Source organism: Parasteatoda tepidariorum, chromosome 7 (assembly GCF_043381705.1).
Source record: "Parasteatoda tepidariorum isolate YZ-2023 chromosome 7, CAS_Ptep_4.0, whole genome shotgun sequence".
NCBI classification, from domain to species: domain Eukaryota; kingdom Metazoa; phylum Arthropoda; class Arachnida; order Araneae; family Theridiidae; genus Parasteatoda; species Parasteatoda tepidariorum.
The window spans coordinates 36,816,163-36,832,757 of record NC_092210.1 but is presented as its reverse complement, the minus strand read 5'-3'; the positions used below and the strand labels follow the sequence as shown (position 1 = coordinate 36,832,757).

Here is a 16,595-nt window from a genome sequence, read left to right as displayed (position 1 = left end):
AATATATTACTGAAATATATTTAGGTAAAATCGGGTAAAGCAGGTACAGAGTAATTCGTAAGGCGTACAGCTAATTTATAATTAAAAAAGTTTTTTAATATATTGATTTCAATATATTATTTTTTGATATAATTACATCCCTGTGGTATTATCCTCATTAAACTTCTCTTAATTTTTGCGAAATAAATTTGTCCCATATAAATTTTAATCTTAATTCCCTATTTTAAACAAGATTACGTTTTTATTTTGCTAATCTTCATTTATTATAAACAAATCTAAAAGTTATTTATAATAAATTAAGTTTAGAGAGGGTATGGCGGTCACCGTGTTATTCTTATGGCGTATGGCTGCTTCTTAATTAATTAAGCAATGTTTTAAATACGCTAATTAAAATTCAAGATTATATTGGATTTATGCATTACATTGAACTAATGATATATTACTGATCAAAATAAGGACCAAATGCATTTGAGTGGAAATGTAACAATAGCTTAAAAATGCATGTATGAGTTTTCGAATATTAACACAGACTTAATCTCTGAATTAAAGGATGCAACTTTAAAATAATGTCAGCAAAAAAGCATATTCTTTAGCAGGAATTAAATTATAAATTAAAATTAAAATCTGTTTCAAAAGATAGAAAAATAAGCTTCATATTAAAAATGCAAAAAATAGTTTTATAAAAAAAATTTCTTTATTCTTTTTATTTCCAACTTTTGAATGAAATTTTAAATGAAATATTTCGCAATTATTTCAGAAAACTATATTATGTTTGATTATTAGGATAAACGTATTATTGAAATAAAATTTAAATTTAAGCATAAAATCTAATTTTTAGAAGTAAAAAATGAAAGAAACTCAAGGAATTTTAAAAGTTCAATTGATATAATTTGTTTTGAAATAATTTGTTCATAAATAATTCTTTATTTTTCCTTCCCGAACTAAATTTACTATTTAACATTATAATAAATTTTCCAATGAAAATTTATCTACAAATTACCATTAATAATTTTTTATGAAAACAAACAGTTTGATCACCTTATCCCAACCAGGCTTACCTATCCCGTAACTAATATGCTGTAAAATAATTTTATTAAAAATAACTGTCAAAATGAAGTCGAGAAAAACATCATAAACACTTATATTCTTTTACTTAATTAAACTTAAGATAATTTCTAAGAATTTCCTTCCAATTCCTTTTTGTTTCCTCAAGCAATCTTTAAAGGGTTTTAATAGTTTTAGCATCGAATTTCTCTGGAATGAACCGTTATTTTTCGACAATTTATGGTTATTAATGCAGTTCAGACCTATTAAAACTGCATCATACAAAAAGCACTAACACGTCGAAATTGTCTATCTAGATTATACAATTTAGCGCCGTAGGACATGCAAATTTATTTTTGTTAGTTTATGCAATCAAGTTCATAAATAATAGAATATAATATATTTTATAAATTCGTTACTTGAAAGAAAAAACTCAGTAAAAATTTCGTCAAAAGTAACTCCTATTTATGCTAGTTGGGTCGTTAAAAGTTTCGAAAAATTTTCGATGTTCCAACAAAGCTGTGAATGCCATTTATCCAATGCGCTATTCCATGCATTCTCACAATTCCACTGAACAAAAAAAAATAGTGCATGCTTATGAAGATCAAATTTGAGGAAACCAGTAAAATGGATGGTAGTACAGTCTCCTAGGGTGTCGTTACTTTTTGCCCGAACATATTACGGAGGAAAAAAAAAATTACCGTAATAATTAGCATGAAATCCCTATATCACTCCATTTAAATAAATATCACTGTAAAAATTACAGTGTAATATCTTACGGTAAAATGGACATTGTGGATGATACACCCAAAGTGCCATTATTTTATACAATGTAGAGCACTTGCAGGTAGAAGAATAGCCTGGAAAAAATCTCTTGTCAAAGCCAAAAGAAGATGGTATTTCAATCAAGAATCAAATCTTACAATATAACTAAAAACCTATGCTTTCTATAAAACTTACTTCTAGCAAAAATTTTGCAATAACCTGTATTTTCTAAAAGCAAATAAATTGAATAATAACTTAACTTTAATTCTTTTAAACTAAGAAGTGCAATACACTATAAACTCTGAATACAATTTCAACCAAACATCTTATACGTGCTGCAATGGAATTTTAAATGAATAAATACTAGTGCTAATCAAGAATTTTAAAAAAACTAAAAAGAAACCCTGAGGCATTAATAAATTATTATTATTCTTAAAAATATAAATTACTCTCGAAAGGTTTGAGATAAATAAACGAGTCACAACTTATCCTTAATAGATAAAAGTGTAAGCACAGAATACAGAAGCAACCATAAAGTATTATTAATGTCCTTTCGATAAATATAGGTTCCTTTACAAAGGTCATTCTGATGATTACATTTTAGCCGAGGCATTGAATGGAAGGGAAATAATTCATTATTCTTTTCTAGTTGGTTGAAAATTGGCAGGTATTCAATTTTGCTTTCCTTATTTTTTCTGTAAATAAGTGAAAAAACGGACTATTATTACAACTCGTTTAATATGTTCTGTTAGTTATAAAACTTAAAAACTTCTTTTTAGGTATTTCTTTTACTTTTTGTTTAAATGTAGGCTAATAATTTTATTGAAAACAAATATTTTTTGCAAATTTTTCAATACTCCGTATGTATACCTTAAAAAGGCCCGTAGAAACCAAGTGTTTAGAGAATCGAACTCCGTTCTTGGAGACCAAGACGGCTTAGATCCATCGAGTACATGCGAAGGGAATTGTAGAAGTGGCCTCATGAAAGAGTGGTGCTGCCATCATTTCGAGGGGCTTTGAGTTAAGGCGTAATTTCACCCTTGCGGTGCTCTCTAGCAAAACGAAAGACTCATCTTTCTGACTTAATTTGAAAAGTCCTGTGTGCCTGGCTTGCTCAAGTGTCATAAGAAACAGAAAAAAACTCACAATTTTATAAACAGACTTCTTGAATTTCTTTAGAGAGCAAAACTCTTTAAAATAAAATTAAAAAGTACATGAAAGCTAAAGAGTCATAAACTGCTACAGTTGCATAAATCAAGAAATAAAAAGAATGAAAAATTATGAAAGTATATGGAATATTTTTTTTGTGTGTATTTTAAAGTAGTAAATTGAATTCATATGGTATTCTTTTAAGGAATGAGCCCTTAGGATAATTGTCTATGGAAATCACAACTGGTATATAAAAGAATTCCCAAAGCACTGTATGCTTTTATTAGTATTTCATTAAAAACCATTGAAATCCCATTTGAAAAATTTTGAAGTAATAGTTAAAAATGTCTTTAACTATTCATATTATTTGTCTTTGTGTTTCAATACAATAACAGCTTAAATTTAAGGCGTAATATTCAATTGATTTTTAATAGAGTTTTAAAAAATACTATATATTTATTTAGGAATTTAGTTTATTTCAGTATTAATAATAGCAGCATATGTTGATGTAATCTTTTCTTCCTCCTAAATAAAAAAAGTTTAAATATTTTTCTCAAAAACTTTATTTTCTATTAATATGTTTTATAGCACTATGAGAAAATAAAATACGCTATAAAATCTTCTTGCATGAGTAGTAAATTTTCTGTTTAAAATAAATAAATATAGATATTATCAAAGAACATATTTTTATCGCATACATAACCTAATATTATACAATAGTTCACAGTTATAAAAATTATAAAATGCGCTTACCAAATACTCTCAAAACTTTTATGCAAAAAGGAAAAGATTTTTTATCCATCTCAATACCGAATGAGGAAAAAAAATATTGTTTTTATTTTGTTCAATAATTTAAGTTGAAAATTTATAAAACAAATAAAAAAATTTCCAGTTTATTTCCTTACTTAAAATATACCCCATACATAACTAAATCCCTAAGACTTTTCTGATTTTTTATTTTATTTTGATCAAAGCTCATTGCACGTTTGTTTTATAAAACATTAATGTATTAATATTTAATAAAGCAATAAAAAACCTTTAAAGTTTCGGTTAAAAGTGATTTATTCTTTATTTTTATATTAAATGTTATTTATACATTGCAGTAGTTATATGCTCTATATTATGCTTAGATATTGTTTTTTTTTTTTCAAATATTTAAAAAAAAAACTATTTTGAAAATCATAAACAACAATATACCTTTAATAACAAATAAACAAAGCTATTTCATGGAAATGAAATAAAAAATCACTCTTTGTTAATTATGTGTATATATTGATAAAACAACAATGCACAGGAGTAATTTAGTAGTATTTCAACGTCTAAAGAGATCAAAATTTAAATAATTAATCACAAAATAATTCTGATAATACACAAAAGTTTCCATAAAATAAATTCTAATGCGGATTCTGTCACGTGTGATCAATGACTCATATAAATACAATGACTCAATGACTTTTATTTCGGTACACATATAAAGTACTTTTACATTTTTTAGGCATTACTCTTAGAATTCGGACAGCTTTAAAAGTTTTCTGTCCAAAAACATTCGTTTTTAAGTGTTAGTTTGAGATTTTTTTCATCAACTTGTAAAAGTATGTTAAATGATTTATAAATATGTTTCATATAGTTTAGAAATAGACTGACCCACTAAAAAAACAATAAATTTTTTAACAAAAAAAATAAAAATAATATTTGTCTGCATTTTAACTGAAAAAGAAAAATTCTGTGCAAACAATTATTATAGTTAATAAAATATATATATTATGATGAATTTTCAAAGATTCCCCATGAGATAATATCTTAGAAATATTTTAATAAAATAGCTCTTTAAGCACATATAAGCTTTAAAAAACATTGTCATTATACATTTTTGAAATGAATGAAACGTTTCTGAACTATTATGTTTTGAATACTTTAGATTCAAATGCTTCCGTGATGTATTTAGAACGTTGCATTTGAAAGGTTTCAAAAATACATAATTTTCTTACTATTTTGTTTTTTTTAAGTTATTTTAATACCATTTTTAATTTTGCTGCTCAAGATATGCTATTTCAGAAAAAATATAAGTTTTAGCAATAATTATTTGAAACATCTTTACTATTTCATAAGCTGCGTCGTGAATATTTTCTTAACATGTTATAATGCCTAAGAAAGTAATTTCAAATCTGCTCTCTTCAGTTGAGAAAACTTCCTTTAGAGAAAAGATAATGAGAAATAAAAATCCTATTTATTATTAGTATGATAAAAAATAGGAAATGAACCTGGTTTAGGAACATAAGTTTGGTTGTGTTTCAATATTGCGAAAAGTGATAAAAAAAAACTGAAGTTTCAAACTGAAACAAAATTCCTTTTATTATATTTTTTCACTTAGCTTAAATCTTTAGTAATGCAATGATGCGCAAGGCCATTAAAATTTTAGATAATTAGCATTTGAAGTGATTTTTGAATGCTTTAGCGCCGTATTTAATGTTATAATATTTTAGAAACGTATCTGATACGAAAATGCAACGTTTTAAAAAAAAACTTATTTTAATTTAGAATCTTTAGGGAGGTCGATGTCTTTAAAACACGGAAAAAATATTTCTGATTCATAACCGGATTTGCTGTTCTATGTCAAAATAACACTTTTTTTCACTTTCTTATATACAGAACAAGTACTCTATGCTTCTGATTAACTTAATAAATGTCTTCTCTTCTTCTTACGTAAAATTGTAATTAAATTGTATTTCCCTGAGCTAAAATTAGTTTTTTTTCATAAACTTACTAGCTGCTCAAATATCTTATTTTTAATTCTAATTTGTTTTTAAGAAAGAAAAGGTTACATTTTTGATTAAATCAATTTTGATTTGATAAATCAAACTGTTCGCGCATTCATTTTGGTGTAACATTAACAAGTACCATCGTCATTTCTAAGATACAAATGTGCATTCAGAAACACAAAAGTAATAATCAATTTACGAAAATATTTAAAAAGCAAGAAAAGTTGTCTAGTAAAGATAAGGGAGAAAAACTATATGAATTCAGGAAAAACTTAAAGACAAAAAAATGTGAGGTAGAATACGATGCAGAAAATAGGCAAAATAGAAAAACATAAAAAATAGAAGATTTCTAAACAATAAAGACTGTGATGTACCTTAAAATCATTAAATAATTCATTAGCATGCTTCATATTATGAAATAATTACCAGAAATCCAGATCAAAAAGCAAAATTCAGTGTTTTCTTGTTTTGGTTTATAAAAATTTAAATTGAGAACCAAAACCTTATAAGTAAATTTAGTCCTATATAACTCCTTTCTGATTTACTCGTATTTGTTTAAAAAACATACATTTCGAAAAGTTAATTATTAAGTAAGTTAAACTCAAATTACTAAATTTTGTTCCTAAAATTTCTAATATGGGACTTTATGAGACATTTAATATACTATATATAAATCAATTGTCTAAAAATTTGTTAATACGTTGTCACACCCACTACTGTAAATGATGAGATGTTGATGAAATTCAGTGATACTCGTATATCTTTGTCACCAAACCGGGACAATATACACGTGACATTAACAAATGATTTGAAAGCAAGCGCTGATTTCAAGTTAATTGTAAGGGAAAATTGAGGTCACAAGTTTCCATTTATTTATATCAAATTGTTGAAATTTAAACCCATCTGTTTAGAACCAGTTGGAATATAAAATAAATCTGAAATGTAATATTTTATAATTTAGGACCATGAACTCCTTTTTGTATTTGTATCTTATGAGTAATTTTAAGACTTTTAGAAGTAATGATTCATCAAAACTATATTTAATGACTCGGAATTGTGTTTGACCAGCTTCGAATTTTCATAAATTCTACACAATAATTACTTAACTTCGTCTTCAGAATAATTGTTTGAGAATTTTTACTTTTGTAAAGTAAGATTAATTACCTTAAATTGGACTGCAAAATTATTTAAAATTAGTGTTAAAAATTTAAATATAATTAAAAATTCTAATTATTATTCGAATAATTATTGTTAATAATTCTAATTATTATTCGAATAATTATTGTTAAAAATTCTAATTATTATTCGAATAATTATTATTAAAAATTCTATCGAATAATTATTCTTAAAAATTCTAATTATTATTCAAGTAATTATTATTAATTCTAATTATTTGGAAGGACAGTTCGTCTTGTTTGTTAAAAATGTCGAGAAGAAAATGCATTACAGTTTTCTTTTTAAATAATTAACTGTTATTTAAAAACACCACGCATTTAGGAAAGTTTTAAAAGAAAGAAAAAGAGAATTTATCATAAAAAGAAATTTAGAAGAAAATTTATCACAAGTTCTTTTAAATAAATAATTCCAAGAAACTGAAGCTGTTAGATATTACTTGATTAAAAAAACTTCATTAGATTCAAAAATATGAATTTAAAAAAAAAGCCTACATGCTTAGATTTCTCAAAAAAAGGCGCTCTTTCTCAAATCTTGCAAAACATAAATGAAAAGAAACAAACATGATTTGAAATATAAAACGTAAAGATGCTAATGAAAAATGGAAAATAAATGTAAGAGACAAAGCTAGAAAAACCGCAACAGCCAAGAGTAAAAAAATAAATAAAGATGAAGAAACACAATAAGAAAAATCAGTGTGGCCGATAAGAAAGAATAGGCGTAAAATGGAATTACACGCTCTATGGAAACATGATTGTTGTAGTTCATTTACGTCGCACTAGAGCTGCACAATGGGCTATTGGCGACGGTCTGGGAAACATCCCTGAGGATGATCCGAGAACATGCCATCACAATTTTGATCCTCTGTAGAGGGGATGGCACCTCCGCTTCGGTAGCCCGACGACCTGCACGCGAGGTCGAGCACTTCACGGTAGAACAGTTTAACGAGGACCAATACCATGGAAACATGAGGACCTAAAATCATTAACAAGAGAATTCATATGAATAAAACCATCAAGATGAGCTGATGTGATTGGGGTGTAAATAATTTTGGTATTATCGAAACTCTTATGCCTAAGATTCTAAACATTTGCAGAGATGTATGATTTGTTCTGTTTTCTCATCTTTCCATTTGGTATCCCTCTCTGCTACTGCAATTTTTCTAGTTTTCTTTCAAACCTAAATTTTTCATTTTCCGTTGGTAACTTTTTTATTTCAAATCACTTTTGTTTTTAATAATTTTCGTCTGACAAGTCTTGAGAATGGGAACCTGTTTTTGAGATCTTTAAAATGTCGACGTTTTTTTTTATTTCCATCTGAATATTTTTGAAGCCAATAAAGTTTTTTTTTTGTCAAGTAATACAATTCCTATTTTTGAGGAGATCATTTTGTCTAATACATTAATAATAAACAATAGAGAAACGAGAATCATCAGGAAATATATCTCAATAAAACTTTATTTAATTTTTCAATAAAACTTCATATAATTTGACCTTATTTTAAGTAACGATTTGACTTAATTTCAATATTGAATAATAAATAAATTACAAAGAAAAAATTAAATTACGGTAACAAATTCCTAAGTAATTGGAGGTATTTACACAAAATTTTATTTATTCATTCGTTTTGTATAATATTTGACTAAAATTATAACAATTACAAAGAACATTTTCCCTTTTTCTACCTTATTTGAAAACTAAATTGTATAACATTTAACCATCAAAGTTCACTTGCGAATAAAACGAAAGGAAGATTATAATTTAATAAATAATAATTTTACTACGACATGGAGAAAAAAAATTCTGGAACATTCAGAAATCTGACATTTAAGGTACATTTTGTCTGTTATGGCAAGATCTTAATAATCAATAACTTTTATTTTCATCTGTCTCATACAATTATTGAGTAATTATTCTCACTGCTAAGGGGATTAATGTAGGATGATATTAAAATTTCTATGACTATCATGTAGTTTAAACTACTAAATTCAGTCCTGAAAAAAAATGCGAGTTCGGAAGAAATGCGGAAGAGCTGATTTGGAGTACATAACACAGATAAACAAAACAAAAAAAGGTTGCAATATTGATTGAATTTTTGAGCTTTAAAAGAATACATAGCTTGACTGCAAACTGTATAACTGTATTTGGACAATTTTAAACTAATTTTCAATTTTTATTGAGAATCACACGTAGAAAAAATCTGGCAAAACTACCGCACTGTAAAGACATTTCTGAGTTTAAAAAAAAGCATTGTTCTGGTTCATCAAACCTAAATATACGGTATTTAAACCAATCATTTTGTAATTTTTCCGTTCATTAGGTAATGGTTTACCAGAAGTTCAAGTTTTCAAATTTATAGTTCTATTACCGAATCTTTAGAAAAAAATTTAAAACTAAAAAGTACATTTAATCGAATAAATATTTTATGCAATGCTCTAATGCAGTGATTATTCCAATCACACGTGGAAAAAATCTGACAAAACTACCGTACTGTAAAGACAATTCTGAGTTTTAAAAAAAGCATTGTTCTGCTTAATCAAACCAAAATATACGGTATTTGAACCAATAATCCATTGATTAGATAATGGTTTACCAGAAGTTCAAGTTTTCAAATTTATAGTTCTATTACCGAATCTTCAGTAAAAATGAAAAACTAAAAAGCACATTTAATCGAATAAATATTTTATGCCATGCTCTAATGCAGTGATTCCTAATTCCTTTCTACTACGGAACCCTAAATAATTGACCTTCTTTTAGCATATTCTCCTCTTGAGTTTGTAGAATATACTGGACAAAAAGTCAATTACGCAAGTCACCACCATGCAATATAGTTTAACATAAGTCTCTAATCCAGAAATTGGTTGTTTAACAATCTAGAAACATCTTCAGTATCTCTGAGTACCTATTATGCATGTCATACATAATTTAAGCCACTGGCGCTTTAGCACGCATTAAGTCGTATTTTAGCCTGCTATCTTCTCTTCGTAGCAAACCGGTTTTTAGGGGAGAAACATACTCAAAATTTTGCCCTTTTAAAGTTTTTTCGCAGCCGTGTATGATTTGCCAGCCAGTTGCTTTACTGGAATGATGCTCCTGTTGCATTTTCATTACTAATTTTTCGCAAATCTGTGTCTTGCATATTGCAAGCAAGTCCTGAGTCTTGGAGCCTCTGTTTCCTTTTCAAAAAATCCTAGGTTTCCGAGGAATATCAATAAGTATGCGATGCTCTCATATATCTCCATAAACTTACCGAATTTGACCACATTTATGAAATTTTATTATATAACGTAAAACAATATTTTACTGTTAGTTTTACCATTAAATCATTGCGTTTTAAATTATCACCAAAGCGATTCAGTAAAAATTCCATGCTTTTTGTGTTCCCATAGAGTCAGAAACACTGTAAATTATACCATTCTGGTAGTTTTGACCATGCTGTTTTTTCTCAGAGCACAGTCTGTCAAATTTATTATTAGAATGTTAAGATGAAAAATATACACTGAGCATTAAAAAAAAATTTAATTAAAATGATAATTATTTTTGTAAATATAGTTAACTTACCGGAGTAATTTTAATTCATAAATAGCACACCTGAGAAGCTAGCTTTTAATTACAGTTAAGTTTCAAATATCCTTCCTTGTAAAAATATGAAAAAATTAAACTTTTTTTTTTAAAATCACTTAAAAATATTCTTAGGAAAATAAGATTAAAAAATACGACAGTGAGTACATCTCCCCAGACACCCGCGATAATGAGAAAAATATAAAAGCCAGAAACTTGTGATTAATGCGGCATAGTTAAATATATATTTAGACCCTCGGGGACCAGTTCAAAGAGACAAAATTTCTTTTGATGTGTTAATTTTAAAGAATATTTATGGCATAGTTAAGAATACTAATGTGACAAATGCTAGCTACGATTTTACATTTTATTTACTCTTGAAAGGAAATGCAATTTATAAAAAGGTAGATTACACTTATTAATATTTACACTTCAAAGTAAAGTTACATATGAAGGTTAACTTTGTATTTCCAAAAATAGCAATATTATCTTTCCCAGATGGTGTCGCACTTAAAATTTCTATTGGAAAAATTAAAAATTTTAATTTTGTAAAATTAAATATTTCCCATTTAAAGAAAGGAAAAAAGAGAAACTCAAAAAACTAATAATCTAATAATTAAAATCAACGGGCATTTTAGATTAGTGGTAAAATATAATTTTTTGTCTATTAAGAGAACAAATAATATCATATAACGAATAATATAACTTAATAAAAAAGATCAAGTTCTTTAAATGTTTTAATGTGTCCAACTGTAATTTCAGAAAATGTAAAAGAAATTGTTGAACATATTGATGAGAAAAATATATTGTTTTTGTAGAGAAGTTTGGTAAAATATTGACAATTTTTGGTTAAATTATTGACAAATTTTGATAAAATTCAGAAATCAAAATGAATAAACCTTGAAACAGACAAATACTGACACAAAATTTTACTATTATATTATTTTTAAGTGTTATTTTTATACTCTTTACTTCCATTATATTTAAATATCAAAGGAAACATGGGATAAATAAGTTTCATTCACTGGGCCTGAGCTCCAAGTATATATAGAACTCATAAAATAAGTTAAACTGTTGATGTAAAGATTAATGAAAAAAGAGAAAAAAAAGAGAATGCAAAGATTAATGAAAAAAGAAGAAGTAAAAATATTAAAATTATTAAAATATAATTTCAAATAATGATTTTTATGATAGTTCTATGAAGCAAGGCACAGAGCAAAGCACTATTAAAACAAAGCCCTATCTAAGTAGATACATAGTTAACTTTCTATATTTAAATTAAATAACAAAGAAATTACGTTCAATTCAGTCATATTAACTTTAAAGTACTTCTTTAAAATTTATAGAAGCTATTTAATTTAAAATCAAATTCTCTTTATTTCAAATAGTTTTCTATTCCTTTGAAATACAATCGACTTTTCCCCTTTTTTGAAATTTACCAATTGTTGTTTTAAATACAGTTAGATAAACTAATAATTGCTAAATGATTTCGTTTGTCAAAAGTTCCTCTTAACTACTAATAAACTATAATTTATATTTCATCAGAACACCTATTTTTCACAGAAACATGCTTCATCGAAATACATATTTTATCAGAATAAATAGTAAAAAGATAAAGAAGAAGCAAAAAAAATGTAATTTAAAGTCAATGTAAATTTGAAACAATATCCGAAATGAAATTCAAAACTCATAATACATTTAAACAAGGCAATCTTATTATCTTTATAGAAAAACGATTTGATTGAGAGAGAAAAGTTTTATTAGTGTATTCAACATAAATTGGTAATTCATGTTTCCATATTTATGAAAAAGAAATCTTCATATTGAACTTAGGATAAGTCGAAACTAAATACAAAAAGAAATTTAAAGATAAAAATAAATAAATAAAATAAAGTAAAATCTTATTAAAAATTTTAAATTATTGCTAGTTTGAGTTCGAAACTGAAATTTCGTTTATAAATTTTTAACAAAATAAAAAGTTTAGAAATACGTAACTAACTTGAAAAAAAATTAAAAACTTCTTCGTTAAAGTATAAATTTTGCATGGGGAAAATAAACTATTTACTTCAATGACTTCTTATCATTAAATATTTATTTTCACAGATGCTAATTCAGTTAAATTATATTGGTCCTATTCTTTTAACATAATATTACACACTTCCGTCATCACTTCACGTATTTTATTGATTTCAAGCCCTATCCTATTCTTGCTTTTACTTTCGTCCTATTCTCTTAACATTTAATTGTCAATTCCGCCATTACTTTGCGTATTCTATTGATTTTAAGCCCTATCATGTTCCTGCTTTTACGTTAGTCCTATTGTTTTAGCATTAAATTACCAATTCCGTCATTACTTTGCTTATTCTATTGATTTTAAGCCCCATCCTATTCTTGCTTTTATGTTCGTCCTATTCTTTTAACATTATATTGTCAATCGGTACAATTTCGATCAGCAACTACTATACTTTTTCATGTAAAGTTTGAGGATTTTCTCTGCATATGCATTCATATATATGATTCATATATATATTGTAATAAATCTTCTTTAGAATTATATATAAGTATTCAAACAAAAATCAAATATTTTCGGGCAACCAAAAGGTACATTTTTATAGCAATACAGATTTTATTATGACTTATTTATTATCCTCAAACTGACTTCTTATAATTAATGATCTTTTTGAAACGTCAACTAAAAATTACTCTCTGGAAATGAAATTATTAAAATTTCATGAAAATAGTAACTCTGGAGAAAAAAAATAGTAAAAATAGTTAACACTCATTTCAATAACTTTAAAATTTAGTAATGTTTAATATCCTGATATTTCTATCATTTTTTTATTATTTTATTATAATAAACATCATTGATATAAGTAATAAATACATACCCGGCATCCGTATGGCATGTCGATAATAGTCCTCTATTGTAGGTTTGTACGTAGTTGTGAAAAAGCCTTCAAGGTATTGGACAACTAACGAAGTTTTGCCAACACCCCCTGCGCCAAGAACTACCAGTCTATTTTCTTTCATACTTGTGGAAGAAGTCGCCGTCTTTGCTGAAGCAAATTTGTACTTTCAAATTAAAATATTAAACTGTGACAAAGGCACAGCAATAACTTTCATGACATCTTACATCCATTCAAATAGCGATGATAGTATAATATGAACCTGAAAATAAAAAGAATTGAATTTGAGCAAAAGAACCAACTTTTAAAATATTGTTTAAATATGTTTTGTTCTCTGAGAAAACAAAGTATGGCTACAGTTACCGAGCCATGGTAAAATTTACCGTATTTCTGGTTTTGGGCAGACCAAAAAAGTCAGTAAATGCCACCGAAGTTCTCTGGTAATAATTTTGATAAATTTAACGATAAAATATGGTTAAATTTGTTTATTTTATCATGATACCTTAGAGCCAGTTCATTTCCTAGCATATTAACGGGAAAATTACCAAATAAATGCTTAAGTTTTCGTTTTATTAATTAGAGTGATTGTTTTTTTTTAAAAATGTCTTTACCACTTAGTATGGTAATTTTACCCGAAATTTTTTTCTCTATGTTTAATACATAACTAGCATTAATAATACTTTAAATTTTCAATTTTCATACTACTAGAAAAAGCACGGTTATATTGAACCTTAACATGGTGCAAGTTTTCTTAAATCTAAATAAGGTATTAAAGAGAACCAATTTGCCGATATAAGAATTTTCATGGTTTAAAGGCCGATTGTTAAATTGATGATAACTGTAATATTACGCAGGAGTAGAAAAATCAAGCACTGAGTTGATTAATAAAGAAAAAAACAATTCATATGAAATATTAATTTAAAAAAGGAATCTTTTGAAAAAATTAATAAATAAAATGTTTCCTATACTATGAACAGTATCATTTAATGAAAACGATTATGTATAAAAAAGGTACGAAAACACAGTTAATAAAATCGAACTAGGCTATTTCTATTCTATTCTAAACTAATTCTATTCGAACTAGGCTATTAATTTGTAATTTAAATTTAATAAAAGTAAACTTATTAAATTAAATTACCCTTTTTTACATTTAATTATTTTATTTTAAAAATACAAAAAAACGCTTATTAATTTAGAAATGTAAATGTTTTAAGGCTTTAAATTTAAAATTAAAATAATTTTAATGAAAATAAAAATATTAAATTAAATGTTTTTTTATATTTTATTATTTTAATTTTAAAAATAAAATAGAAACGATTAATGTTAATTTAGAAAAAAGAAGGATTTAGAACTTTAAATTTATATTTAAATTCTAATAAAAGTATATATTTTATTTTAATTTCAAATAATAGAATAAAAAACGCCAACAACAAAGTATTGCTCATAATTTCGATCTGCAAAAATAGATTTGTGACAGCATGTTTGTTATTCATACTATTTTTCTAATAATGTAACGTAATATTTTGTTTGGTAATTAATTGCAGTAAAATAATGTATGTAATTGTAATATGACTAATTGTAGAAAATGTAATTAATTGTTGCAATGTTGTGAAAGTAATTGTAATACAATTAATTGTCGAAATGTAACGTAGTTAAGTGTAGAAATACAATGTAATTAATCGCCTTAATATAATCAAAGTGATTGTCATGTAATTAATTGTAGAAATGTAATGTAGTTAATTGCAGAAATGTTATACAATTAATTTTATAATGTTATTAATTTAAGTTGTATTTTGTAATGATTGACATTTACTTCTGTCCTTTAATAGAAGAGCAATGAAAAAGACACTAATCATGTCATGATCAGTCACAAGCCTGAAAAAGTGAGATTGGTGTTATTTAGAAAAATCTAAACTTAGATGAAGTTAAATGTTTAATTTAAGGAAAGGTAAATCACTTATTGAAAACCAATCAGTTCATTTTAGTGTTAAATTTGTTCAAGGAAATCGCGCAAAAGTCAGCCACTCACCAAAAAAGTATCTAGCTACAGCCTTGCCTGCTAAGATCGAAGTTGGTGAGGTTATAGGCCATCAACGTTTTGCACACTCGAAGTTATGGCCCTCCGATTATTACAGTTAGTGGAGGCTCATTTCTCACGCTAAGTATGGATCGGTAAAGTTTTGGCCGCAAAATTTTGTCCAGTAAAAATTTGGCCACAAAAGTTTCCTCCCAAAACGTTGAAACACAAAAAAAATTAAAAAATCTAGTTTGTGTTAGTTCACTAATAATAAAATGACTGACTCATTCATTAAAAGAAAAGTTATTGAGGAAAGGTAATCACTTAAGCTCAATCTCTGGAAAGCTTTTATAATTTATTCAGGTAACTAAAAATAAACATTTAACTTATTCAGTAGTCTGTGGTTAAAGTTAAATTATGAAAGAAAGGGGAATTTAACAATGGTATTTTTGAAGAAAAGCATCTCGCTTTTAATGATATATTTATAAGTAACGCTCATAGCACCTTTAAATAACAACTAAAATATTTATATTCCTTAATAGTTTGGTTGAATATAAGTAAACTATTTGAAATATCCGACCAGTACATTAGTGATATAGTATGTTTGATCTGAAAAGGTTTAGGAAAAATACTTCCGTGATCAATAAAAAATTATAATTGTCGTTTAAAAATTATTTCAATTGAAAACTATTTAAAACAACAGATATTTTCAAACAAATCGTAGAAAGCATCACTAATTTACTTCCTAAACTCTCAAAAGAATTAGTACAGCATGAAACCGTGATTTTTGAACAGTAATATCCTGCAAGCATCCTGCATATCCTGCATCGTTAAAAAATTGCTAAATAGAACCATATAACCATTTGAGTTAAACAATAGTTTCTTGTTATATAGAATAAGAAGGATTCGTTTATACGATAATATAGTTTAACAGGGCACAGCATTTAGCTCAGCATATTTACATATATATACTGTGGTTCAGTGCTCTCTAAAATATTTAAAATTAAACACTATTAAATATTTAATTCTCATCATAGTTAGGACGCTCTGCTTTTGATTAGATTAACTGTTGCTTTAATAAGTATAATTCAAATGCATGTTTTCATTCAAGTGTAATATTCTTTTCACATAATCTAATATAAAACAGTGGAGCAGCCATTTTGACTTGTTTTAACTTAACAGTTTATTAATGTTGAATTTGTTGGATTCTGCCATGATAAAA

The 16,595-nt window shown here is 26.2% G+C and overlaps 1 protein-coding gene across 1 annotated transcript in view; it reads right to left on the bottom strand.

Moving 5' to 3' along the window:
* Positions 1-16,595, bottom strand: part of LOC107455620 (ras-related protein Rap-1b-like) — a 92,078-nt gene that overhangs the window by 44,616 nt on the left and 30,867 nt on the right. The window contains exon 3 of the mRNA XM_016073247.3: positions 13,339-13,618. Coding sequence (XP_015928733.1) covers positions 13,339-13,480 — 142 coding nt within the window. The 5' untranslated portion in view covers positions 13,481-13,618. The remainder of the gene's footprint in view (positions 1-13,338; positions 13,619-16,595) is intronic.